Source organism: Carettochelys insculpta, chromosome 9 (genome assembly GCF_033958435.1).
Source record: "Carettochelys insculpta isolate YL-2023 chromosome 9, ASM3395843v1, whole genome shotgun sequence".
In the NCBI taxonomy this organism is placed as follows: domain Eukaryota; kingdom Metazoa; phylum Chordata; order Testudines; family Carettochelyidae; genus Carettochelys; species Carettochelys insculpta.
Genome location: NC_134145.1, coordinates 58,995,573 through 59,021,321, shown reverse-complemented (window position 1 = coordinate 59,021,321; position 25,749 = coordinate 58,995,573). Strand labels below are relative to the sequence as shown.

General features: G+C 45.4%; 2 protein-coding genes, 1 long non-coding RNA gene and 10 other non-coding genes across 25 annotated transcripts in view; 11 read left to right on the top strand and 2 right to left on the bottom strand.

Annotated features, from left to right (window-relative positions):
* Positions 1 to 7,036, bottom strand: part of ZBTB37 (zinc finger and BTB domain containing 37) — a 64,464-nt gene extending 57,428 nt beyond the window's left edge. For 3 of the 5 annotated variants that reach the window (XM_075002712.1, XM_075002710.1, XM_075002714.1), the window contains exons 1-2: positions 6,972 to 7,033; positions 184 to 333 (exon numbers count right to left, since the gene is read on the bottom strand). The gene's annotated coding sequence lies outside the window, so the exon portion shown is untranslated. Of the gene's footprint in view, positions 1 to 183; positions 334 to 5,801; positions 5,924 to 6,971 lie in introns of those variants that run through there. The other 2 variants (XM_075002711.1, XM_075002709.1) reach the window with 2 other exon arrangements.
* Positions 7,037 to 7,306: 270 nt separating this feature from the next.
* LOC142018028 (uncharacterized) lies at positions 7,307 to 19,968 on the top strand. Of its 6 annotated transcripts, XR_012646661.1 has the most exons (17): positions 7,322 to 7,339; positions 8,443 to 8,603; positions 8,944 to 8,991; positions 9,551 to 9,583; positions 10,187 to 10,253; positions 10,646 to 10,675; positions 10,789 to 10,903; positions 11,339 to 11,446; positions 12,437 to 12,462; positions 14,138 to 14,179; positions 14,711 to 14,738; positions 15,281 to 15,327; positions 16,576 to 16,611; positions 16,892 to 16,931; positions 17,598 to 17,649; positions 19,224 to 19,265; positions 19,458 to 19,968. It is a non-coding gene; the product is annotated as an uncharacterized LOC142018028 (long non-coding RNA). The 6 variants fall into 6 exon arrangements; XR_012646662.1 differs by lacking the exon at positions 10,789 to 10,903 and having other exon boundaries at positions 16,580 to 16,611; XR_012646658.1 differs by lacking the exon at positions 10,789 to 10,903.
* Positions 8,511 to 8,590, top strand: LOC142018086 (small nucleolar RNA SNORD74). Its single transcript, XR_012646686.1, has one exon. It is a non-coding gene; the product is annotated as a small nucleolar RNA SNORD74 (small nucleolar RNA).
* LOC142018096 (small nucleolar RNA SNORD75) lies at positions 9,406 to 9,472 on the top strand. The gene has a single exon (XR_012646696.1). It is a non-coding gene; the product is annotated as a small nucleolar RNA SNORD75 (small nucleolar RNA).
* On the top strand, positions 10,036 to 10,117 carry LOC142018139 (small nucleolar RNA SNORD24). The gene has a single exon (XR_012646737.1). It is a non-coding gene; the product is annotated as a small nucleolar RNA SNORD24 (small nucleolar RNA).
* Positions 10,479 to 10,562, top strand: LOC142018090 (small nucleolar RNA snR60/Z15/Z230/Z193/J17). The gene has a single exon (XR_012646690.1). It is a non-coding gene; the product is annotated as a small nucleolar RNA snR60/Z15/Z230/Z193/J17 (small nucleolar RNA).
* On the top strand, positions 10,809 to 10,893 carry LOC142018089 (small nucleolar RNA snR60/Z15/Z230/Z193/J17). Its single transcript, XR_012646689.1, has one exon. It is a non-coding gene; the product is annotated as a small nucleolar RNA snR60/Z15/Z230/Z193/J17 (small nucleolar RNA).
* Positions 13,997 to 14,061, top strand: LOC142018087 (small nucleolar RNA SNORD44). The gene has a single exon (XR_012646687.1). It is a non-coding gene; the product is annotated as a small nucleolar RNA SNORD44 (small nucleolar RNA).
* LOC142018095 (small nucleolar RNA SNORD78) lies at positions 14,557 to 14,620 on the top strand. Its single transcript, XR_012646695.1, has one exon. It is a non-coding gene; the product is annotated as a small nucleolar RNA SNORD78 (small nucleolar RNA).
* LOC142018085 (small nucleolar RNA SNORD47) lies at positions 14,793 to 14,869 on the top strand. The gene has a single exon (XR_012646685.1). It is a non-coding gene; the product is annotated as a small nucleolar RNA SNORD47 (small nucleolar RNA).
* On the top strand, positions 17,416 to 17,497 carry LOC142018140 (small nucleolar RNA SNORD79). Its single transcript, XR_012646738.1, has one exon. It is a non-coding gene; the product is annotated as a small nucleolar RNA SNORD79 (small nucleolar RNA).
* LOC142018091 (small nucleolar RNA snR60/Z15/Z230/Z193/J17) lies at positions 18,993 to 19,072 on the top strand. Its single transcript, XR_012646691.1, has one exon. It is a non-coding gene; the product is annotated as a small nucleolar RNA snR60/Z15/Z230/Z193/J17 (small nucleolar RNA).
* Positions 19,969 to 20,083: 115 nt separating the features above from the next.
* On the bottom strand, positions 20,084 to 25,713 carry LOC142018027 (heme-binding protein 2-like). Of its 4 annotated transcripts, XM_075003468.1 has the most exons (6): positions 25,478 to 25,662; positions 24,669 to 24,990; positions 23,310 to 23,394; positions 22,634 to 22,769; positions 21,711 to 21,876; positions 20,084 to 21,188 (listed from the first exon to the last, which is right to left on the bottom strand). In XM_075003468.1, the coding sequence occupies exons 3-6, from the start codon at positions 23,382 to 23,384 to the stop codon at positions 20,999 to 21,001; spliced, it is 567 nt and encodes a 188-aa protein (XP_074859569.1). In that variant the 5' UTR covers positions 23,385 to 23,394; positions 24,669 to 24,990; positions 25,478 to 25,662; the 3' UTR covers positions 20,084 to 20,998. The 4 variants fall into 4 exon arrangements, with proteins under 4 accessions (XP_074859569.1, XP_074859570.1, XP_074859568.1 ...); XM_075003469.1 differs by lacking the exons at positions 24,669 to 24,990; positions 25,478 to 25,662 and adding an exon at positions 25,682 to 25,713; XM_075003467.1 differs by lacking the exon at positions 24,669 to 24,990.
* Positions 25,714 to 25,749: the final 36 nt, after the last annotated feature.

The window sequence follows — 25,749 nt, the reverse complement described above, 5'->3', positions numbered from 1 at the left end:
TACAGGTTGAACCTCTCTAATCTGGAACTCTCTTGTTTGGCAACATCCATAATCCAGCAATTTAGTTAGTCAGATAACCACTTATCATGGGTATGGCCAAGTTTCCCGTGGTCCCATAAAGTTAGTTTACAGCCACCAGTCCTGACTCTCATTGTTCTGTGCTGTTACTTAGTTCTAATTTACCCTTAAAGGTCTTCTAAGAGCTCAATAAGCTGTGGAAGCATTGGTAAGGCTGTTATACGATATTGGCTTCCTGTAGTCCAGAAAATTCTCGTCTGACATCGGTGAGCTCCCAAGGGTGCTAGACTAGAGAAGTTCAACCTGTAGACATTTCTGAAACATGAAAAAAGAAAAAATCACACACTAAATCAGTGACAGAGGCTAGAAGAGAATCCAGTTCTCAACTGCTAGTCCTGTGCTCAATAAACAGGGCCTATCTGCTGCCATGAAAATGTAAAATACAGTAGCTAAATTTTTGTTCCTTTGGGGAAAGAGATAGAAAACAGCAAAATATTAAGTGTGGATCAGAGTGGCTAATAACAAGAAGTCAATTAGTTTTCCTTCCTTCTTTTTTCTACGATCCTTTTGTATCTTATTGGCAAACTTTGAAATGAGCCATGGCCCTATATGGCAAAAAGTCCAAATGAGCCAAATGTAGATGTAAACAGAAGTAAGAATGAGTAAAACTGAGATTATACATGCAAACCAAGACAAAGTTATGGAACTCAATAAAGACCACAAGTGGCATAAACAGGCTCCAGCTTGGATGGCATCTGAAGTGTCGATTAGACAGACTGCAGCAGACATTAAAACAATTCTGGAGAATTCAGGAACATCCCGTTCCAGATTGTACCTACTCTTGAGAAATCATGAAGGCAGTGGGACTAGTAGTATGCATGAAGCTGAGCATGTGTGTCTTTCTAGGCTCACAGACTCAGGGTTTAAAGCACTTCAGCAGGATTTTCTATGCAGAGGAAAGCAAGATACCAGGCTTTAAGATACATAACCGTTTGTCATATCACAGAGCTGTACAAGAAAACTGCAGTGCTGCAGGTAGAAATTTTGTGTATCTACGGGTGGTAAAGATTAAAACCCACAAGTTGCACAAAGCAATTGGGAAACTTCACAGTGCCCCATCTAAAGTTTCATCCTTATTTCCTGTCTTTCAAAAAACAAGCAAGAAAATGGAGTGCAAAGGTCTTTAAGTTCATGCAATGCTAAGATTAGAATTTTAAATACACAAACAGGAGGAAATGTAAAAGCCAGGCTCTTGACTTTACTGTTACCATATATACTGTTAACATAACATATACTTTCATATAGTAGGAAGGCCAAAAGATGGGTGGTTGTTTGTTTTATATAAGTATTTTTTTCTGGCTTTTAAAAAATTTTCCTTAGAAGTACCGGAAATGTCAAGCCTTGTCTTCCCTGGTTTGTTGGAAGTCTCAGATATGGATTATGAATTCTCTCACTCCTTAACTGAAGTGACAATGCTGAATCTTTAACAAAGAGATATGATAAAAAGGTTTTGTACCATCTAAATAAAATAAATTTCCCTCTTACTTAATCTGGTGTCACTTGTCTGATATCTTCATCCTTCATCCTGCAAACATGTAAACACACACATAACTTCACTCATGTGAGTGGTCCCATTGACATCAAGTTATATGTACATGCCCAAATGTTTTCAGGATCAGAAATAAGAGATCACATAATCTGAGTAAATTCACCACTTGGACATTTCTAACGTAAAAATAAATGCTAACTTTTCTCTCTTTTTTTTTTTAAATCATTTGGGTCTTCTTTCTGATCACAAACATGAAGGGCATTCATTGCATTAGGGTATACTACAGATCTGGGTCTGGAAGTCCCAGGGTTCCAGCCAGTACTATGTTGGGAGACCAGGGTTAATGGATAAAGTTCAGAAGCCACTGGAGCTGATTAACTTTCCAGGAAGCCAGCCTGAGATACATTAGAAGAGAAGTCAGACGGGGTTAAATGTGGGCTGCTAGCAGTAGTCTACACTCGCAGTAGAAGTCAGATGTTCTTGGGGGAGCCTCTTAAACTCAATCTATGAGTTTGCTTGCCTTAACCTTGATGGCAGAAGGAATTCAGAACATGTATTTATGCCCTCTTAAGGCAAAGGGATTCGAAGACCTTTGTTTTCATTACCTATGAAGAGACGATACTTCACGATGTGGGTAAGTCTGAATGAGAAGTTTTGGTTGTCTCTGGTCCACACACAAATTCTGTATTTGCCCCCTGAAAAAAATCACCTTTAACTCCCACCACGCCCTGTTTAGAAGGTAAATCCCAAGCAATAAAATGCTTATAATGCATATAAATGCTGTTGTGAGATAATTTTTGCAGTTTCTTATATTAATTGCTACCTATAGTGTTACAAAAAACCTGTGTAACGAACCTAGAATAATGGAATTGTAGGACATGAAGGGATCTTGAAAGGTCTTCTAGATCAATCCCCTTCAATCAAGGCACCATGAAAGTCTAGATCATTCCTGACAGGTGTTCGTTTTTCAAAAATCTCCAATGAGGGAAATTCCACAATCTCGCTAAGCAATTTGTTCCAGAGCTTAGTTACCCTAATAGTTGGAAAGTTTTCCCTGATGTCCAACCCAAATTGCTGCAATTTAAGCCCAATGCTTCTTGCCCCACCCTCAGAGGTTAGTGAGAATAATTTTTCTCCCTTCACCCTGTCAGAACCCTTCAAGTACTTGAAAACTGTTATGTCCCCTCTCAGTCATCTCTTGTCCAGACTAAACAAACTTTTTTTTTGTTTAAACCCTTCCTTATTTGTAATGTTTTCTAGTCCTTTCATTGCTTATGTTCTTCTCTGGACTTTCTGCAGTCTATCCACACCTTTCCTGACCTGTGTTTCCCAGAACTGGACGCAATACTTCAGCTGGAGCCTAATCAGCACAAGTAGGCCAGAAGAATTACTTATCTTATCGTGCTTAAAAAGCCCTGCTAATATAGCCCAAAATTGCTTGCTTTTATGCAACAGTGTTACAGTGGCTCATATTTAACTTGTGGTCCACTACAACTTCCAACCTACTTTCCATACTGTGTCCTCAGCAGTCATTTTCCAATTTGGGTGTGTGCAACTGATTGCACCCTCCTAAGTGGAGTACTTTGCATTTGCCTTTATTTCTATTTACTTCAGATCAATTTTGACGTTCAAGCATCTCCTTCAAACCACATGCAACTCCTGCCAGCTTGGTATTGTCAGCAAACTTTAAGTGTACGCTCTGTGCCATTATCTAAATCGCTACTGAGAATATTGAATAGAACTGGACCCAGAACTGACATGTGGGACCCACCTCCCCTTCATACGCCCTTCCAGCCTGACTGCAAACCACATGTGCACTCCAGGTCTGCACATGGAAGCATTAATTGGACAATACTACTTGTATGGCTCATATTATCTGAATACCCCAGATGCTACAAAGGCTTAATGCTATTTTTCTGCTTATTTGAAAATGCCTCACTCTGGTGGCCTGAACTGTTATGGTACCACAATCTTTGCCTAAAGTTTGGGGAATATCTTTTCAGTGAAGGACTCTCAACTTGAACTTAACCCCTGTAGCACAGAGGCACCCTTAGTTATAAGGGGCTGGCTTGATGACTCACAGGGACAGAGACAAACCCTCTTTGTAGAGGCTGAGTTGAACAGAAGCTTAGTGCTTGGGGAATTGCAGCATCGGCATTGGTCAACTTGAAGAGCTTTTGAACTGTAAAATGGAACTTGGACTGAGAACTGGTCACTTTAAATCACCAACATTTTCCATTAACAGACAGTGCTGGCCAGCTCTTGTTTTTTAGTGAGAGTTTGTAATTGGTGCCTCAAAGCCTCCGCTCATGAGTTAGGATGATAACTGTGCTTTTGGGTTTTTTTTTCCCAAGGCTTCTAGCCCTCATGGTTGCAGAGAAGCTTGGATTCATGAACTTTAAAGGCTCAAACAAGGCAAAAAAAACCCTAATATTTATTCAGTTAAAATTTCAGGCTGTGCTCTCCCCAGGCCAACCATAACATAAGTAAAGCTGTTACTCTTACAGAGAAGTTAAAATGTTCAGAATTAGCAACAGTAGGGCTCTTGTATTAGGCTTTATCAAAACATCAAGTCTGATGATATCTGGAGACTAAAGGACATTTTGCTCCTGAATCTCTTTGGATACTCCCCTCACAGGAATAGATGACAAGTGTAAAGTCTCTGGTAGCTACTGAAGCCTGCCTAATAGGGGTGCAGAATGTGTTCGGGCAGAAGGCTGTTTCCAAACCACTGCCACCAACAGCCAGAGCATAAGACAGCAGGGAGCACAAATGCCCAACATAACCAGCAGGCATCACCTGAACTGCACTAATAGCATTTCACACCTTAGGGTACTAGTGCTCAAGCCAAAATTCGGGAAACAGCCTCTAAAAGGTTACAGTTTTGCTGGAATTCCACAGATGCCAGCAACCTGAAAATGCCTCGAGTTACTGGTCTCTGCTTTCCTGATACTGAAATGGGAAAAATAATAATAAAGTCTCAGGCAAGTCACATACTTCTGCTCCAGGACAAACTCTAAGGGCAGGTCTACTCTCAAGGAGAAAGTTGGCTTAAGATGCACAACTCCAGCTACGTGATCCTGTAGCTGGGGTCAATGCACTTTAAATGGAATTTCTGCAGCATCCCTACAGCAGGAGGTCGAGGGGAGAAACTCTGTCGACTTCCTTTAGTCCTTGTGACCCACGTGGAGCACGGGGATGGCAGGAGAGCAACAAGCGGTCAGTTAAACACATGCCAACTGGACGCACTACATCGACCCCCTGGAACATCAATCACCAGTCAAGTGCAGACAAATCTAAGGGAGGAGATCTGCACAAGAAATACTTCATGTAACTGGACTACAGAAGCTGCCTCTCCACAGCAGCACCACTCTGAGTTGCCAGCTCCCTGGGGAAACAGTTTCAGGGTCTTTCACTACAAACTAATTTAACCATGGTCTTTAACTACTTTCTCTCTGGAAACCAGAATTCAGTCACCACTCTTCTGATGCCTGACACTGATTATCCCTCCCTATTGCACTTTCCTCCCCACAACCACTTTCCTCCTCGGAGTCTTCCTAACAATTTCTCATGCTCACACTCTCCCAAGCCGCCTTCACTCCAATTTCCTCAGAACAACTGATCTCAAAGTAAAAGCTTAAAGTTAAAATGCAGAACCATCATCTGTGTGTGTGTGCATATAACACACTGAAGCAACTACATGATCTTATTGTAATCTTTGTCTTAGCTTCTACCTCCCCCTACACATTGTTGCCCTTGCACTTTGAGTAAATTCATCAAGGAATGGACTGTCTCTCACGTTTGCAAGGCAACTGCAGGACTGTATAAATATTTGGGGAGGATGGGGTTCCCAAAATCAACCAGGTTGAGCTCTGCTTCTCACAGGGAAGAGACTAGAACAGAAGGTGAGAGGACTTGGGCCAAGGTAGGGGTAGTTAGCTGGCACTGATGTTGCTGTACCACCCATACAGGCATTTGTTTTGGGGCAGCGGTGGGGGCAAGAGTCAGGGCATCCTACTCAGAGCAGGTCTAGAGAACACAGTAACTAAAAAAAAACAGGTGGCACACTGGGTCTTGCAAGTACAAGCAAGCACAGAAGTACTGGCTCTGCCTGGTTGCTGTGCACCTAAGGGAGAATTCCCCCAAAAGTTTGGTGTGCACAAGACCACAGAGAGGAGGTTGTTGCTAAAGAGAGAGGGGTGGCTAAAGAGTGTGCTGGCTGGGGATGTCCTACCTTTTGCTATGAAAAGAGCAGAAGTGTTGCTCCTGATGGGAGGATGGAGGGAGATTACCTCTGTGGGACATGGTTGTGGGCTCCAGGACAGCCCTGGGAGATGGCACGTAGCGGGAAGTTTCAGTGAACAGAGCTGTGGGTACTGGTGGTGGGACAGCCCCTGGGTGGGGATGCAGGGCACATACTCTTGGCGGGGCTGGGACACATGTGCAGAGAAGGAATGAGGAAGCTGCCCTGGTGGGATGGGCCGTGGGTAGAGCAACTGCTAGGAGAGGGATGTGGCAGGAGGGGGACTGGGGGTGCTGAGGCAGTGACGGGATGAAGGGGAGGCAGCCCCTGGGGTGGTTGAGGGATATGGTAAAGCTGCCCCATGGAAAGGAGCAGGGGGTGGAGCAGCAGCTGGGAGTGGAATGTGGTAGGAGATTGCTGGGGTAGCTCTGAGGCAGTGATGGAATGAGGGAAGGCAGCCCCAGGCAGAAGGGAGCCCTGGTGGAAGACGCTAGGGCTGTCCTGAGACAGGGATGGCACCAGGGGGAGGCAGCCCCGGGGGAGGGTGAGCTGCCACCATGGGACGGACCTGAGGCTGGAGCAGCACCTGGGAGGGGATGTGGTGGCACAGAGCCTGGGACAGGCCTGAGGCAGTGAAGGAACGAGGGGGGAGGCAGCCCCTGGGTAGGGCAGATCTGAGGTGATGAAGCGGGGGTGGGGGACAAGCAGCCTCAGGCAGAAGGGAGGCGGGGCGGGGGCCGGGGGGGGGGCTAGGGCAGCCCTGAAGCAGCGATGGGGTGAGGGGGAGGCAGCCCGAGAGGAACGTGGCAGGCAGCTACCCTCGCAGGACGGGGCTGGCGGTGGAGCAGCGCCTGGGAGGGGGACGTGGCTGGAGGGGGCTGGGGCTGCCCTGAGGCGGTGAGGGGGAGGCAGCCGCTGGTGGGGGGACGTGGCAGCCCTAAGGCACTGACGGGAGGGGGGAGGGAGAGGCAGCCCCAGAGGTGCCCGCCGGCAGGGCAATGCCCCGCGCCCCTCAGAGGGCTGGGAGGGCCAGGGAGGGGGCCCCCCTGCGCCGGCCCGGCGGGGGGCGGGAGTGACAGCGCCGCGGGAGCTGGGCGGATCCAGGCCTCGCCTCGCCCCACCCTGGGGGGCTGCCGGACCCTGAATAGAGCAGGTACCTACCTCCCGGGGGTGGGAACGGGCCAGAATACCGTCCCGGAAGCGAAACCCCCCGAGCGGGCTGCACCCCGGAAGAAAATCCCCCCCCCTTCCCAGTTCGTATCTCCCCCGCCCCCCACCTCCTCCGGTGCCCCGGTGAGGAGCGGCTGCACGTCATGTGACCACGCCCATTGGAATGCGACCGCCATAGCTCTTGGGGGGGGCGGAGCCTAACGTCTTGTCATCGGCCATTGCTCTGTGGGTGGTTCCGTGGGGACCGTGATCGCCGCTGCACTGTCACGTGACCGAGCTCCGGCGCGGACATATATACCGGTGGCACCGCCTCGTTTACTTCCTTTTCCCCTTTCCGCTGGCTGAGAGCGGGTGGGTAGGTGCGTGTCGGTGGCCTACGGGCCTGGTCGGCGGCTCGATGCTGATGCATCGCGGGCCCGGGGCGTTGTGGAGTCTGTGTCGGAGGCGCTTTGCCACCGATGGGCGCGGGCTGAGGAGGATGGAGGTGGATTGTCGTCCCCCCCCCCCCCCCCCCATCGTGCGGGCGCTGTGACTCGGCCGGCTTCACGGGTGTTAACTAGACGGGGTAGGCTCGCGCTCGTGAGGCTGGGTTAGGGCCCTACATGCGGTGGTCTACACCCCCCCCCCCGCCTGGTCAAGCTTTGGGGCCTCGCCTAAAGAGGAGTGTTGCATGCTGGGATTTTAATTGCCTCGTGCTTTAGCTTTGGTGGGCTGTTACTCGTAAGCTGCGAAGTGGATGGTGGGGAGTATGTAGGAACCTAGGATGGCATCGGAGAATGTTGAGTTGGGCTCTAGGGCTACACGTGGTGCAGTGGTAGGTGAGTTGGATTCTGCCTTTACTTTTACCCAGCCAGGAGGGTTTTCATTACAGACTAAGGTGACTCTAGAGCTGTATTTTCCAGCTTGTGTTCCCTAGGCGATACTGGAGATTTTAACTAAAAATGTGTAGGGGCCTACAAATGAGAGAGCCTGAAAACTGTTGCTTTAGAGAAACATCTGCTTGGTAACTGGTAAAAACAAGTCTTTTGTGACCTTGTCGTGCAAAAGGCCTCCCACTGACTTGAGTAGATCTGTTCAGACATCGCCTTTCTGGGGCTGAGCTCCACCAGCCAATACCTTTGTAGGAATAGATTGAAAAATACAGTGGTGGTCCCATGCCTCTGTTTTTATAATGGATAGAGTCTTCTGCAGGGTCATAGCAGATCATCAGATTTGCTTGGAGAGGGGCTGGTCTTCCAGCCCCTATTGTGGAGGCCGGATTGGAAAGCGGTCATTAGTGTAGGTGGAAGGTGGGAGGTAGCTGTGTAGTAAATTGGATCATCTTGTTGTAAAAAATCTGAACTTTTGCATTAGAGTATGTGGTCTGGAGGAAAGTGGTGAAGCTCATTTAATGAAATGCTGTTTGCAGTTAGAGGCAAGCAGGCATGTCTCTGAACAAGTGCGTGTGTTTTTTTTGTCATAGTTAACAGGCCTCCAGGTTTCTGTATTTTGTTACTGGGATAATGCCCTGTCTCAGCTGAACTTGAACCCATGTACCTGCACATGATGAAAATCATGTTGGTAGGGACATCTGAGAGTGTGATGAATACCAACACCTCTGAGCTCGACATGGGTGTATTACTGGTCAGTGGCATGGTGGATGTTTTTTACCTGTGAGACTAAATGTCTGTAAAGTTGTTGTAATTATGTTCTAAAAGTAATGGGGAGAAATTCTTAATGGTTCACTAAGGCCTGGATTTTCTTATGCCAAAGTCCAAACTGAGTTAGCATTAATTGATAGTTTGTGACCTAACAGTGCCTACAGAACAGGGTTAGGTGAATTAAGAGCACAATGTGCTGTAGCTGTTTCGGAATCCTGTTAACCATACACCTTTCATCAACATGACAATCTGAAAACTTTATCTGGGTAGGCTTTCTTCTGAAACTAGGAAATTATGTAACTTGTATATCTCTTTGGTTTTAGCTGTGATGCATCAAGCAAGCTTTTCCTTCTGTGTTAACTCCAAAACGGGTAGGAACTGACTTTTTTTCTAAATGTAGGGTTTAATAGGGAGGTGAAGGGGATGGGATCTGGCTTAGTTCCTGGCTGGCTTCTCAAAAGTGCTGAACTGTTCTTGCTAGATAAACAGCTACTGGAAGATTGAGGGCAAGTGGCTCTTAATTGCCAGTACAGCTGCAGGAGGTCTGCGGTGGGTGAAGAACACTCTTCCTGGTGCTTATGTATCTTTGAGAGCAACTGTATGATGCAATATCTTTCTGTTCCCTTCATTAGTAATACTTTTGGCATCTTTGGAGACCATCTGAAGGGACTAAATGATGGCTTGTGATTTTTGGTGGGGTGTGGGAGGCCTGAGAGGGACAGTCACTGATGCACGTCCTTCAGCTAGAACTATAACAAAAGTGAATGACTAGTATTAAACTGAACAGCCAATGATGCTTTAAAGATAAGAGTAGTGGACAGAAGTGATTTCTGAAAACTCTGTTCTGAGGCTTTATTCAGTGTATGTTATTGTTAATATCAAACTTTGTATGACCAATGCCTGAGTGGTTTTTTTTTTGGTTTTTTTTAGTCACCAGTTCAGGACCTCATGCCATGTGCCAAGGTAAAAATGTTTAATTTTTTGGATCATGAGTGAGGGAAAGTTTTTATTTTAAAGAGAATTACAGATTGAACTACTTTAGTCTGGCACCCTTGGGTCCTGCCCAGTATCAAATGAATTTGCCAGTCTGCGAACAATCAGTGTTCTGTAGCAGCATCACCAACACTTCCACAGCCTACTGGGCTCTTAGAAGATATTTAGGTGTAAATTACAGTTAAGTAACAGTACAGAACACAGACAGGACTGGTGGATGCAAACAAACAATGGGACTACAGGAAACTTGGTCACACAATAAGTGGTCATCTTGCCTATCTAAAATGCCAGATAGATGTTGCCAGACTGTAGAGGTTCTGACCTGTACGTGTAAGTTTGGTCTAGAAGCCTTATTTTTTTTTTAAATCTGGTCAGTGTGGTAGCTGAACAGTCCAGCAGCTAAATACCAGAGTTTTGTCTTGTGCCACAATGATGACATTTATTTGCTACTCTTGACTCAAGAGAATGATGAGCTCTCAACCACCTATATTTCAAACTGAGGCACAACACTTGTCAAGAAATACTTAATTTATTGATTTTTGAACCTGCTTCATAACTCTCCTCCCTTTTTAGGATTTAATGAAGCACATTGGAAGCCCCATAAGGAAGATTCTCTGGCAGGGAACAAATCTTTGGAAAAGTAGGTTTATTCATGTATTACTCCTTCCCTCAGACTTGAGGCAGTACAGTGACAAGCATGGGTATTGAACATGTTTGGGGTTCTGTGTTAAGCCTGCCTCTCGCTTAGAAGCTTCTAGATTTTCTGGTCAGCAGTTTTCTCTACAATGTCTTGTATTTTTCTGCACCACTCCCTCTTTTGTTAGATCACACTAAAGCAGGTAGCTTGGAGCCAATGCCCCCAAAGCCGATACACTGATGATAACATAGTTCAGCAGAACACACAATGACGAACACAAGTTTTGTCTTTCGCTCCTATCTGATGTATCAGGCTGTCATGTGACCCTCCCCAGTGCATTTTAGAAATATGAAAATGGTAATGGTGCCTAACTTTTTTCTCTTTTCTTTATGTAGGCCTTAGAAGATAAAACCTGATGATGAAAGGTAAATCATTCAGGCTGGGCTGTGCAGGTTGTATTTTGGACAACCAGTGTCTCATGCATCTCAAATTTATATGTAAACTAGGAAGAAACTGACTTGGCGCTCTGTATTTTCAGTTGCCATTCGTCTCTACTGGAGGCTGTATATGATGATAACATAGTTCAGCAGATAATTTGTGAAGAACATGCTATATTGTCTTTCGCTCCTATCTGATGCATCCTCCAGTTGCTTGTGAGTTACTCTAGCAGCCAGTTCATGTACAACATTCTCATGTCTACCAAAAAGTGCTCAGAAGACTGATTGGCATAGTGGCAAAATTTCCCCTTAATTAGTCTTCTCTCCTAACCAGAGTAGACTCAGTGGGGAGTGGCACGGGGAGTAAATTCTGATCTAGAAAATTTGAAGCGCAGCTTTAGATAGAGACTTGTCCTCAGGGTCTAGTATGGTGGTTTCATGCTGGCTGTTGTTGCTCTTTGTGTTGTGTACCTTCCATTTTTCTCCTGTGTGGGGGGGTTTTTAATTCTTGCACTGTCATCTCAGTCATCGTTCTGTCTGTACAGTGCATTGCAGAATTAGGCACATCAGTCATGGATGAGGGTCCATGTGCTGCACCAGTAAGGCAGACAATAGTGAACTGGGTTTTGTAAATGTGTGTCGTCTTTACAGGCTCTTTTAAATAGATTGGCTTTGGATGACCACCTGCCTCATGCACAGAAGGAAACAAAATCCAACTTGAACACAGCTATGTATTTGTGGGGAAAAAACATACAGAAGGTAATTTTGTTGGGAGGGGATGCTTGTATAAATCAGTTCTCTATTAGATCTGCTTTACTTTTGCTGTGGTGTTACTGAGTGTTTGTAAGAGGCACCTGTTGTAGAAACAAGAACTGCAGAGGGAGAAGCTCATGTGCAGCTGCCATTATGGTAATGGAGTGCTGCATATTCATGTCAGTGCCTCATTAGCATCCTCCCAAATCCCTCCTTAACATGCCCCTTCTGAAAGGGGTGGGCTTGTGTGGCCACAGCCTGAGTTAATCAGGGTTTGCTGCAGGGGAGTCTTGTCCCTTGGTGGGCTGGGGGGGCAGTAGGCAGGTGTGACCTCAGACTTGGGTTGTTTTTTGACCTGCAGAATTAACTTTAGAGGGTCACACTTGAGTCAAGACCCTCACTTAGCATCTGTTCAGATACAACTCTCTCTGGTCTAAGTGATGGTACTTTGCACTCAGGCTAGCTGGCCTGTCCCAGGGCATACCCTAAAGCCTCAGTGCAGCTTATCTGCTTGCTTTGCAGTTAAAATTGAGGCTGAACCAGCTGAATGCTGAGTGCTTTCTTGTAACTTCCACCCTGTGTGGTCAGGACAGACAAGTTCTTACAGCTCACTGTGAATGAATGATAGAGCCAGTAGACATGTACCCAGAAGTCCCAGAAATACACACAGGTGAATGCAGAAGCATGTGGGCCAGTAACTCAAATGGCTTTGCAATCGGGTCTGGGATAAGCTAGCCTAGGTGCTGATGACCTGAGTTAAAGTCTCAGTCATGAGATAAACTGGAAGTAAGCAGTAAAACACTGCTCATCTTCTAGGTCAGAGAGGAGGATGTCCTGTAATTAAAAGCAGGCTGTTTACTGTAGATGATGTTGAATCAGGTCTCTGATCCTAATGAGGATAAAATTGATTTAGCACTGATACAGTTGTATATTAAGAATTAAATACTGTGGACTTACTATTTACAGGCTGCATATAATACCAGCTTTCTCTTTCAGGCTCCCTTGGTGTGTTTCAGTGTCATGTAAGTATTTAACTAATTAATGGGAATCCTGCAGTAAGGAAGGGGGGTGGGTCTAGACCCAGGAGTTCCCAGACCTTTTCCAGACAGGGACCCATTTTGACAATTCACAAAGACTTGGTGACCCAAAGTAATTCAAAAGGGGCGGGGGGGGCCGGCAGTGCTATAATGAGCTAAATTTGTGCCTGAGGCAAGAATATAAAATTGTGCTGCTTTGTGTATATATTCATAATAGTTATTTCATAGAAAAGGGGAAATATGCAAATAACACTACATTTATCTGTCCCATGAAAGCTCACCTAATTTGTTAGACTTTAAAGTGCTACTTGACTGCTTTTTGTTTTGATAGTGTATAGACTAGCATGGCTTTCTCTGTTACATTTACTATAGTTATTTATAGTTGTGGTGGGAAGACACTCATCCCCAAACTGCCCCCCCCCCTCCAGCTTAAAACCCACAGTCAGGGGCTAGGGGATTCACTCTGGTGCTAGGAGTCAGTCCAAAGGCTGGAGGGAGCTAGGGAAAGCACAGGGACCCCTGAAGCTGGATGGGGTACAGGGCCCTGGTTGCCAGAACTAGCCTAGTCAGGAGGAACTCCTGACACCCTCCCCCCCAATGGCTGGAAGCTGGCTGCAGGACCCCCACCTCCTGCAGAGGCTGGAAGCCAGGGAGCTGATCAGCTCTGCCCTTCCTCCCAACTTTGGGCTGAGCCCCACTTCTCACCCTGAGCTGGATGCTGCTCCTCAAGTATGCAGTTCTCTTCCCTGCAGCTGAAATGGTTCTCGATCTCACTGATTGGCTTAACTGCCTGACAGCTGTTAATCCAGTTAAGAAGTTGAGAACCACTGCAAGTGTCTGAATGGCTTCTTAATAATCACCTCTGGAGCTGCGCAGCCCAGCCTGACCCTTTTGAAATGCAATCTTGACCTGTGTTTGGGTCCTGACCCATAGGTTGGGAAACCATGGTCTAGAGCATGGGTGTCCAACCTTCTGGCTCGCCTGGGCTGCATTGAGTGAAGAGGAATTGCCTTGGGCCACATATATAAAATATAGTATCAGGGGGTAGCCATGTTAGTCTGGATCTGTAGCAGCAACGAAGGGTCCTGTGGCACCTTATAGACTAACAGAAAAGTTTAGAGCATGAGCTTTCATGAGTTAGGGCATCTGAAGAAGTGAGTTAACTCACGAAAGCTCATATAAAATATGTGTATAAATAACATAATAATGTTAAAAGTTTACAATCTTGTGGGGCTGCATTACTAGCTGTCCAGGGCCACATGCAGCCCGCAGGTTGGACACGACTGGTCTAGAGTCTCCAAAATGAGATTGCAACTATAACTGGAGAATGTTATTTAAGCATGAAAAAGATGCTCATTGCTTATTGCACATGGCATTCCTAAGATAAAAGGATGGGGGAGAACTGGCAGAGTCCAACTGTAACATTCCTGCGTCAGTGTTAGCTGGACTTTCCCCACAAACATGGGTTTTAGTTTATATAAAAAAAAAATGCTGTCCATAGTCTAGTGCATAGAAGCAGCCTGTGTGATGAGATGCAAATGGACTGACTCAGACATGGAGGTCTGTAATTAGCTCTATCTGACTTCAGGCATGTGGCTTGGATTTTCCTGTTTCAGGGTTGGTTATCTCTGGGCTGTCCTGACACTTTGCTTCATTCCAGGAGTGGGGTAATAAGATGTGCAATGTGCTGCTATTAGCATTGGTAAGTAGTCAGCAAAACTAGCTCATGCTCTAGTTTTAACTTGGCTATTGATAAGTGTACCAAAAACCTCTGCGGATGGGGTTAGCTGCTACAGCCTGGTGACCAGGTGCTGACTTTGAAGGGCCTTTGGCAGTATGGTGAAATCCTGAATTCAGGATTCCTGTGGGATTTCCTGGCTTGTCCTTTACCTCTCCTGCCACAAGATTTCAGGCATTAATAGTCTGCAGGGTTTACTTAAGGATAATCCAAGGCCATGTTTCACCGAGGTAGTGTTTTGAGATCTGTACATGCGCAACTACCTCTTTTGAAGGACTTTTGTTCGAGGGAATTGTGGACAGTTGCAGGCTAATCTACATACTAGCTGTCCCCTTCAGGGTTTTTAATGATGTTGACAAATGTCTGACCTGAAATCAGTATGTGGACCATTTCTTTACTGAAAGACCCTGCAAATGAAGATGCCCACTAGCTTTAAGCAGAATTGCTTCCTATTGATACTCAGAGCTAAAAACTAATGCTCACTTTTTTTTGTAGGTACTATCCCTGGCTTGAATAAACTTAGGTGAGTATGTATTTGTTTGGCTTAATGAGTAGTTGTGGCTATTAGGAACATTGTAACCAGTGATGAAATTTAGATTCTGCCAAATGAATGTCTGTGATATTACTCCTTTCCGTTCCATTTACTCTGAGGTTACATTCTTCTGGCTCTACCAAGTTACAAATGAGTGGCAGTGTGTCTTCTAAACGTAGACTGGCCCATTTGAAGCTTGGAGTGGAAGAGGTTTTAAACATGTACTGAACTGATGGAGTGCTGTGGGTTGTCCTTTTTGTGCTAATGGTTAGTAATTTAAATACCATGTGGATGAATATCTCCAATGAAAGGGTCTGAGATCTGCTGTCTATGGATGGTCCAAAAATGCATTCATACCCTTAAATGATTTACATACAGCTTTTAAAAAGCTGATGCTTCTCTTGGTCACTTCTGTGACACTTGCCGTGTAGACCGAGGGGAAATCTCTAGTTGAGCATGTATTCAACTAATTTGGATTAGTAATTCATGTTCTTGCACACTTGAAACAATTTTCTTTTATTCCCCCCATTAAGCATTAATTTTGGAAGACGATGGATCAGGACAGCATTTCAAATGACAGGTTTGTATCCTACTGTTTTTCCTTTATGGGTTTGTGGCAAAACTAGCTGGGTTTTAATTGTGTGTAAAAAAAAAAAAAAAAAAAAAAAAAAAAAAAACTATTGTATAATAGAAGCCAACCTTTCATTGTACTGTGTGAGATTTGGTGGCTGCACTTAAAATACTGACATTTTTAACTGGTTTTAGAAACAGACCTGTACTATTGTGAAGTCGTAATACTTGATTACAAATTTTAAAGCCAGTGAGGAGGTATCAGGTGCATCTCTAAACAATTAAGGAGCAAGCTCTTGGTCCAGCTGTAAGATAGTGTTTTTGAAAGCCCCACGTAAGTTTTTGGCCCAATATTGTTCCTGCTGCAATCGGTGGAAGGGAAAAGCTCCCTTAACCTAAATGTGAGCACAGTTGGGCCAGCAGAGAGCGTGCGTGCGCGCGCGCGCACACACACACACACACACACTCTCTACAAGTTGAACCTCTCTAATCTGGACTTGGCTCATGTGGCACCATTGGTGATCCTGTGCTCTGAAGTTGTAGCACTCAGTGGGGAAAAACCAGTGAGCTGGGGCCAGGAATGTTGGTATACTGGGGAAGAACCAGAGCCCTAGACTGTGGAGGAACAGGGGCTGTCATTGGCCTTCCCTGGTTGTAAACATCTTGATGCTCTTAAACTTTTCTGTTTTTGAATATGCCTCCTGCACCTGCAACATGGGGATAACAGATCCAAAAAGCTTAACTTCATACCATAGCATTTTGGGTGGCCCAGTGTGCAGAATGATGGCAGAGTAGTTCATGCTGCTTTTGGATGCAATGAATGTTGACTACTGTCCCCACTTACAGGGATAAAATGGCACAGTAAATCTGGTACATCTATGCAGAATCAAAATGACCTGGGTCCTAGCCCCACTGTACCACAGGAGTCAGATACAGGTGCAAATTCACCAACATTGACACTGGTTTCACAGCCAGAATCACTCCCATGAATCAGACACCAAACCATTCAGTTGAAGCACAGCATTCAGATGTGTGGTTGGTAGGTTTTAATCTGGATTCCTGGTTTCCATCTTTATTTATAATGTGAACAACCAGTGCCTCCTGCCTTGGGCTAGCATTGAAGCCCTGTCAGGACATTAATTATAAGAGTAGTGGACGGAACAGGTTTCTGAGCCTGACACTGGGGCTTTGAAACTAGTAGTATGTGTGCAGGTGGAGAAGAGAATGACATGTAACATCTGAACTTTTTCTCCCCAAGCTAGGGCACTCCTGGAAAAAGGATCACTGAGCTGAGGTAACTCACATTTGGACAAGTGTCTTTTTTGATATTTTTCTGGCTGTGGGTGGAAGCAGGCACTAAACACATGCATTGAAGAATTTGCAACAATTGTGAGCTGTTCCACATTGTAGCGTTAGCTCGAGACTTACAAACCCAAAGCCTGGGATGACTTAGATTATAAGAGTAGTGGACAGGAGATGTTTCTGAGAATCCAGTGCTGAGGCTTTGTTGCTTGTAGATGTCTCTAATATGAGCAAATAAAGGTGAAACTTACTTAATTATGTGGCTTTTTTAGTTAACAAGAATGGAAGACTTACCAGGCCTGACATGATATGGTAAGTTGGTTGCCATAGTGTATATATCTGACATTGCTAATTACAAAAGTAATATTCCTTTTCCATTCTGTTTATGGAACAACCATTTACAATTCACCAACCTCACTGTTAGGTTATCACCAATTCTAAAAAGCAGAGATGTCCCAGAATAAGTCATCCTATCCCCACAGCATTCTCCATTTCCTGGCTAGTTTGACCTAATATTTGTGCTAGCTGTCCCAGTGCCAGGTTAAAATTAGGGTTGCGTACAGACATGACTTTTCAGCTGACTATGTGTTGCAGTATCAGAGAGGTAGCTGTTAGTCTGCTTCAAGAACAAGTCTTGTGGCACCTTATAGACTGACAGGTAACTTGAGCATAAGCTTTCGTGGAGAAAGACGTGCTTCATCAGATATATTGTAGGGTGGTGCAACTGTTTAATTCCAGTGTCAGTGTATAAGAACTGTTTCACTGCACATACATTGGAGACATGATTTCCTGTCTGTACTGTTGATGATGATTTTTTGGTTGTAAACAATGGGAATCTCTCTGAAAGAGAATGAGGAGACTTTTGTGCTGAAACAGTACAGAACTTCAAGCTGTTGCTACTAAAAATCTGATTCTAGCAGCCAGAACACATTTTGTTTAAAAAAAAAAAAAAAAAATTCCTGTACTTTTTTTCCCCAGAGTGAAGCAAGTAAAGGTCAAATGTTCTGGGAAGCAAATCTATCCCTCAGAGGTAAGGACAAAGGAGTCATGGGAGGCTACTTTGAAGATCAAAGTGAATTGTCCTGGCTTGTATTTTTTTGGAACTGCTTTTCCTAGAGGGTCCATTGGCCTTGACTGTCTTCAGGACAGCTTAGTAAGGAGTGATTTCAAACCTAGACCCTTGACAGATGTGCTTCTTGTATATTTGACCAGATCTCCTGGCTAGTGTTTTTTCTTAATTTCTCAGTTATGTGCAGAATGACTTGTTCTGTAATGCATCACCCTCAATTAGTGCACAGTGGTTCTGCAGACCTTCAGTAGGGGATTGAGGTTGGTGTGAGGGCTCTAACTGGGGACTTCTGGTTTGGGGAGCAACTGGGCTGTGGGAGCTGGAGTGCAGAAGGGGGGTACAGGCTCTGAAATTTCGGGTAGGTGTGAGGAGTTTACTTAAATTACATGGTTTTGGAGGTGGGAGAAGGCAGATGCTTGGGTGGGAGAAGGTGGTGCTTGAGCTTACCTGGGTGGCTTCTTCACAGAAGTGCTAAGGCAGTCTTCCTGGTGCCTGCCTGTCCTAGGGCATTGCACTGTACCTGGGAACAGGAGCCAGACCCTGCTGGCTACTGTTCCCTAGTGTCATGCACCACCTCTCAGGTCCCATTGAGTGTTCAGCATGAGAATAACAGCCTGCTGCTGCAAATCACCCTGTGGTGACAGCTCCCTGCTAGAGCTGGTGGGCATGGACAGTGATGGGTGGGCATCTCCAGTGATGACAGCTTTGAGGCAAAGTGTCTCCTGGCTGCAATCTCTGCCTGCACACTTGGTACTAACAGGAGTGGCACATTTTTGGAGCGATCTTAGTGGCTGGCTCCCATGACCCACAAGTTTATGGTCCAAAAAAACTTAGTCTGTAAGGTGCCACAGGACTTCTTTTTTTGAAGATGTAGATTAACTTGGCTACCTTTCTGAGATTCTTCCTTGTGTTAACCCACATTTTGAGCAGTGGGGATAGCAGGTGAGTTGACTCTCCATACCAGTGGAATTATTCACCTAGTTCTCTTCTGTGGATGATCTTTAGGACAGGGCTGAATCTTACTTGTTTCCATTGAAACTAAGGGGAGCAGGATTGGGCTACTACAATGTAATTGCTTCCATTTTCCTGTGGTGACCATTGCTAAAACCATGATTATTGCAGTCAGTCAAAGCCAGAAGCCTCTTAGTCATCTTAAGGTAGAAGTTGACTCAGTCATGATTACACTACTAGGTAGCTTAAAGATGCACATTTTAGTTGGTTGCTAGCTCTGTGCTCTCTGTTGTAGGAGAAATAGGATGATGGCCTGTAATTCAATACCCCATTGAATGAAAGTGCTATTACAGCCAATACCATGATAACATAGTTCAGCAGAACCTGCAGTGATGAACACAGCTTTGTCTTTTGCTCATATCTGATGTATCTGGCTACAGCATGACCTTTATTCCACATTATCTGCTCCTTGGTGCACTTGCATTTTTTTTACAGCACAGTGAGCCATTTCTGTCTCTTGTCTGAAGTTGATGTACTGATGGCAGAACACTTAATTCTGTGTTCTCTCTTCCTTCCCCCCCTAGGGAGCAAGATTGATTTGACTGAACATTTGAGGAAACAGGAAGGTGGGTGGTATTTTATTAGCATTGTTTCATCAGTTAAGATGTCTGGAATGACTAGATGATGATTACAAGTCAGTTTGAACTCTCTCTCTGATGGATGATGGAAAATCTAAAGTCTGATCTATTCCTGTCACTAAACATCTTGTATTTCAGTACTCAGTGCCTCATGCTAAACAGTTTTTTGTCTTTTTGCAGTGAGTTGCAAGATTTGGTGGATCCTTCCTGTTGCTGGAGCAACACAAAAGCAGCAGCAATCAGGCACTAGCCTAACTTTTTTGTCTGATGGACATGTACTCAGCAGCTTTTCAAATCCTGGCATGTGTGGTGCATATAGGGGTCTTGAGCTCTTCACCTAACATGGTATCAACACTTGGTCAGTTGCCTTAAACCAGCTCCATAAAAATCATTCCTTCTCCATAATGGGAGGGTGAGCCCAAGACACAGGGCTATGTTGGAATGAAACTAATTGCTCAAAGGCAAAGGGTTGCTTTCTAGGGGGGAAAAACCTCTATGCTTAAAGTAGTAGAGATTAAAAATGCAATTTTATTAAAACACAGCACTAATTTTGAGAATCTCCTTTCTTATGCTGAAGTATTACCTCCTAATATGCCCTTGGGGATAAAATTGTGCTGCACAGTTCTAAGACTTCATTTTGTCACAATGTCTTAAGAATGGAAAGGTGTTAAAATAAACTCTGCAGAAGTGACCAGACTGGAGTCTTGTGTATTATGTATCAATTCAAACTCTTCTGTGCAGGTTTTCTGTGAAAGACTGAACTTAAAGTGGTTCTGGGTCTAACACAGTGGAGTCCCTGTTGTCAATTTACACTTGACATGACTGTAAACAATCCATAGAAGCTAGTACTGTGCCTGACTATTGAAAGGAAGAAGTCAAGAGGAATGGGCTTAAGTGCTGGTTGAAAGTGATCCTGTACTAAAGCTCGTGGAAGAGTCTTAGCATAGACCCTTCTCATCCAGCTGAACTCCAAACTAAATGCTCATGGACATTCAAAATGCCCTGGAAGAGATGCAGGACATCTAGGTAGCTGCCTCCCTAGCTTGAAGTGCAGTGTGCTTTTGCACCCTGTAGCAAAAGAGTGAGATTAAAGAACACCCCCCACCCCCTGGATAAATAATTGTACGAAAGGCATCCTTGGTAGAGTACACCTGTCTATAAAAATACCATTATCAAGTATAGGTCTAAGTGAATGACTTGGTGGGGGGAAACTGACTAGTATTAATACCATACTGTAAGTGTATCTGGTTAGTTTGGGTTCAGGCTGGAAGATAACTTAAGGGGACAAGCTGGTGCACTTAATGCTAGCACCTGTAGCTTTTACACATACCTGACAACTTCCTCTAATACTTGCTCCTTACCCCCCTATTCCACTTCCCCTGTTACAAATAGGTGTCCCACTTGATAAAACAAGCCTTGGCAAAATCAGCATCCAACACTGCACTTGAATGCCATTGTCAAACCTTAGCCTTTGCTCTCCACCCTTGGCCTACCCCCCTCCCCCCATAGTGGAGACAACTGCTTCCTCTGATAAATTCTGGAGTCTACTCAAACCTAATGCAGGCAGTCTTCATTTTGTACTTAGGCTAAGGAGCACAGAAATTTCAAGTGTTCTAGCTGTAGTCCTTTATGCAAGATAGCCAAGGCCCATTCTATCACACAAGAGTGAAGTTTCTTCTGTACATGCAAAGTCAGAAGCAAAAGGCACAAGCAAGATGTCTTCATCCAAACACTACCCTCTTCTTGAAATACCACACTTCATTGTGCCTGTTGAAGAGCTTGAAGGGACTGTCATAGCCAGCAGTGTAATAGAAGTCTTCATGGAATGACTGACCTGTGTTCTTCAGGATTCTGGCCAGCAGCTGGGCTTCCTCTGCATACTTCTCTGGGGATGCAAACCCACCAAAGGACCTGGGGGAGAAGAGCAGGAAGAGTGGCACCAGTTTGAGACAAGTTTTAACAAGGCAGTTCTTGAAGGTTTGGTTTGGGCTCATAAGCCCCCCATATCCAAATACCCCACAGTTTAAAGGGGAAGGATCTGGATGCTGAAGTGTTCACCTGACTTATGAGCCTATACCAGAACTCCAGCCCCCTATCTGAGGCAGGTCTGAAAATAGGGCTAAGCTTGATTTTTTTTTTTTGGGGGGGTAGGGGCAGGGATCCATATTTAAAATGGGCTGAACCAGCAGCTGCAGCCCCAACATTCCCAAACCAGAGCCCTGGCTGCACATTTTGCAGAAAAGGCCCTGTGTGAGACTTGCTAGGGAATCTTGCTGCATGTAATGGTGTGACCATGTGCATACATGACTTCTGTTGGTGGAAGAAGCCATGGAGCTTCACAAAACAACAAAAGGATGGCACTGCTGCCAGCAGTCAACCCAAACTTCATGCTTGTATCCATCTCTGCCCAAGAGGGAGCAGGGGTAGTGCTACCTGACAAATATGGCCCCTCTTTTCTGCTCCTCAATGAAGACATCTGGGTCTGTGGGCTGCAGGGGGGAGTGTTGATGCTTAAATGGCACAAAGAATGAGACCTTGAAGTCTGGGCAGCCGGATTTCACCAAGCACGTTACTGGCACGGTCATCCCGATCTTCATCTCTGAAAGAATGAGGACAAGAAAGCTCCAGTCTCCCACAAGCAGAAGTAGAGGATGAAAGCTTACTGCAGGATCTGCTCTCGGGCAATAATGTAGGGTGACCATAGCTCCCTGTCCCTCAAAGCCCCACAGAAGTGGCAGCTTCCAGTGCTCCCCCCACCCCCAGAGGGCCCAAATATGGGACAATTAGTCCCTTTTAAAAAGGGAGAAAAGATGCCAAATACAGGACTGTCCTGTGAGGATAATGCCAATGAGGGGGCAGGGGCAGCTGTGTTCCTATGGCATCGCTTCCCCAAGGCACCATGGACAACTCCCCACACAAACCTTTTTGCTAGGTTTATCACAGAGATCCAGGTGGCCACACATCATCTTGGTATGTGAATGGCCATCATGATGCTTTCACTGGTCAGTGATTCTCTTTGCTGTTTGTGAATGCTTGCTTCCCTAGTCAGCACCTCCATTTCCTTGTGAAACCCCTGGTCCTCCACACCCCGCAATGAGGGACAGACTCCTCTACTCCATCTCACCCTGCATGAGGGACAACAGCCCCAAAGGAGACCCCTTTGTAGATAACAAAAATACCGATTCATTAGCTCACCTGGACCAGGCAAACACCTCTGGCATTTCTAGTGTGCTTCCCCTTTCCCAGAACTCCCCAAACTACTGCTGTTCTGGGAATGGTCTCCTTTGTGTCCTGTCCACACTCAGCTGGCTCCATGTGTTTCCCTATGACCATTCCAAACCTGGGTGACTTCCTACCTCTTTCATTCTTTCCCTGAATGTAATGGAAGAGTTTCCAGAAGCCTTGGCGCAGCACCTCCTTCTGTGTCTCTCCCTTAATCACTGTGCTAGCCCATTTGGCTGTCTCATAGTGACGCAGGTCATAATCCTGCACCTGAAACAGATGATATACAAAAACATGGTTTTTATTTCCAGGTCACAAACATCCCAGCCAGCCTGTTTCCACACCATGGAAGCATGCCCCTTGCAGCCCCACCTAAGGTGCCACATACTCCCAATCCCTTTTCTCAGTAAGTCACATGCGCCTAATAAGGCATCACCCAGTTGCCATACGCTGCCCCCTGTGGCATTTGTCCCAGTTCAATCCACCAGCCCTCACCCCATCCAGTTGACAGGAACAAAAGCTGTACTGGCAAAAGCACTCTCTTGCCTGTGTGAGATGCATTTACATTGGAGGGTTCCATCAGGGTAGCTGCACCCATGAACTCTTTCTACTGTAGACAAGGCCAAAGAGAAACTTAGCCACTGTGCTACAGCTGCAGCTGTTCAAGGGAAGTTTCTTTCTTGCATGGCTTCTTCATTGACAGCAGTCATGATCCTTATTTCTGCACGGACCTACCCATTAGATGCATTACCATTCAGCTTCTCATTCAGAGACACCACCCTCTCCTTCAACCCCCTAAATGGCTTTTACCTCAGTCTCTCCTGCACTCCATTTGGGTGACTGGAGCTCCAATGACAAAAACGTCTGTTTGAAAGACTTGATCATCCCTCCTGGGCTGAAAGGCAGAAGAGGTTTCCTTAGGACTGAGTATCACAGGAAAAGGGATCAAGGCTTTTTGCCTAATCTCAGATGCGAACAAAATCTCTCACCTTTTAGCAATGCCACTAAAGTGAGCGCTTGCACCAAGAGTGGAGGAGGAATGGAGGAATGCTATCCATTTAGACTGCCAAAAGCATAACTGGCCTTGAAATCTGGGGATGGCTAGCCCACTGGGTTAGTACACAGTGTTTTGCCTTTGAAAGCTATTCAACACAGAAGGAACAACTGGGCAGGGAAGCTACACTGGCACCCCAGGGATCACCCCATCCACGCCACCTTCCCTTATCTATGAAACTAAGGAAAGCCACAGATTGAATGTGGGGTGGTTTAAATGTGTATTTACTGTATGTACAGATCATTGGCAAGCTTCCTCTGCCACCGGAGTTTTGGTGCCCATGTGATCACCTGATGTGCTGAGGGTTTATTTTCAAGAGCCCAAGCAATCAAGAGGTGTAAAGTCCACCCTAGAAGGTTGCAAACTTGTTTTTTCTTAGAGGTCCAACTCCTGGAGTCATGTGAGCACCTCAACAATATTTTAAAGTGTTTCTATCTCTCAAGAAGGCTGAACAAAGCTTCAAAACATGAACTCTAGGGTCTCACAAAAAGCACACCCCGAAAAGTCAAGTTGAAGGCCAGAAGGTGCCACTGGTTCATGGTAGACTGACCTCCTGTGTATCATAGGCCACCAACATCATCCATCACCTTAACCCCAAAGCCAGTAACTGCAATGAGACCAAAATATCATCCACCCACCTACTCCCTCAGGAGACTACAATGTTGCATGCCACAGGGGGAGCATGGGAAAGACCAAGATGCACCAGTGCCCAAGACTTCACAAATGGCAGAGAAATTAAGTGAGCTATGCCCAGGAAATACTGAGAAACGACCTCCACGCACACTGCAGTGGAAGGCAAAACTCTCCATCCCTAAGCTTTCCCTCTAACTGAAAACAGACTAATTTAATTTATACTTCTTATCCAAAACTATTCTGAAGCATTGTTCTCCGTGTGGATAATCAACTCTCTGGGATCCTTCAGGGTGAAAGATGCTGTAGGAAAGTAAATTATTCACAGAGCACTCAAACATTTAAAAAGTTTCTACTAAATTAAGAGCAGCTGTGTTAGCAGTCCCAACAGTGCAGGGAACTACCACACAGGCAGCAGAGAGCCACACTCGAAAACACAGATGCCAGTAAACCTCAAAATGCATCTGTAAACTTCTGTGACTTACTGTGCTGGGTGTTCCCTGAAGCTATCTCCGTCCCGCCAGCAAACAGATGCAGCAGGATCATCTCTGTTCTGCCAGCAGGCTGCTCATCAAAAGGGGCCATTCAAGAAGGTCCAATTCATACACACTCATATGGGATGATACAGTTACCAAGGCGTGAGAAAGGAATGACAAACTGCACAGTATGTGCGAGAAGACAATAAAAATCTATCCAGGATCAGACTTGACAGTGTATTTGGGGGTTTAACTCCTGTGTATTCCTGATTTGATGGCAGTGATGCTGTGTCTCTGCCAGCTCTCCCAGGTTTCAGCCCTGCTTTTCTTGCTGCTCATGGATGAAAAAAGTACTTAGTCATTTCTGATTGGGAATTCTCCTATTTCCTCTTCTCCTGGACACTGGAGTAGAAAGGGTTTCTCTCTGTCTCTCACCCTCCCTCCCTCATCAGATGGTTTGTAACTTTCTGGCCAACGCCGTTAATTCCCGAATATAAAGGGAGTCTGCGTGTGCTAGTTACAGTCAACATTGCTTATGAAACGCAATGAACAGACCGCCACTAAACATAATACATGATACAAGAATATGTTCCAGCATGCAACAATACCCCCTGGCGTTCACAGGCCCTTCTCCAAACAGGAACAATTAACAACAGCATTTATAGTTAGAGCCAGCATTAGAGTTACATCAACAAAGCTTAGCCGGGCTTCCCTCTGTTAGTGATGTATAGGACTTTTGCTTTGCCCATGAGACGGAGATTAGGAACTTTTTCCTTCCCCCAAGAATTCCACTTCACCCCCAGCTTTCAGGACCCCACCTGTGTACTCCAGCCTGCTGCTACATCACATGGGCTGGCAGTTCTCTTGGAGCACTCATTGTGGGGAGAAGGAAAACACTGGAGTTTTGTACATGACGGGTGGGAGAGAGCAGCTGGGCCATGCCTTTCCACAGACACCTGCTCTTATAAAGTGGATGAAGAAAACAAAAGAAAAAAAACCAAAACATCAGACAAGGCACTTACATTTTGAAGGATAAGCCCTATCGTCCTCCTCCTCCTCCAGCAGATACACTCCTGTTCCTTTCTGCAAG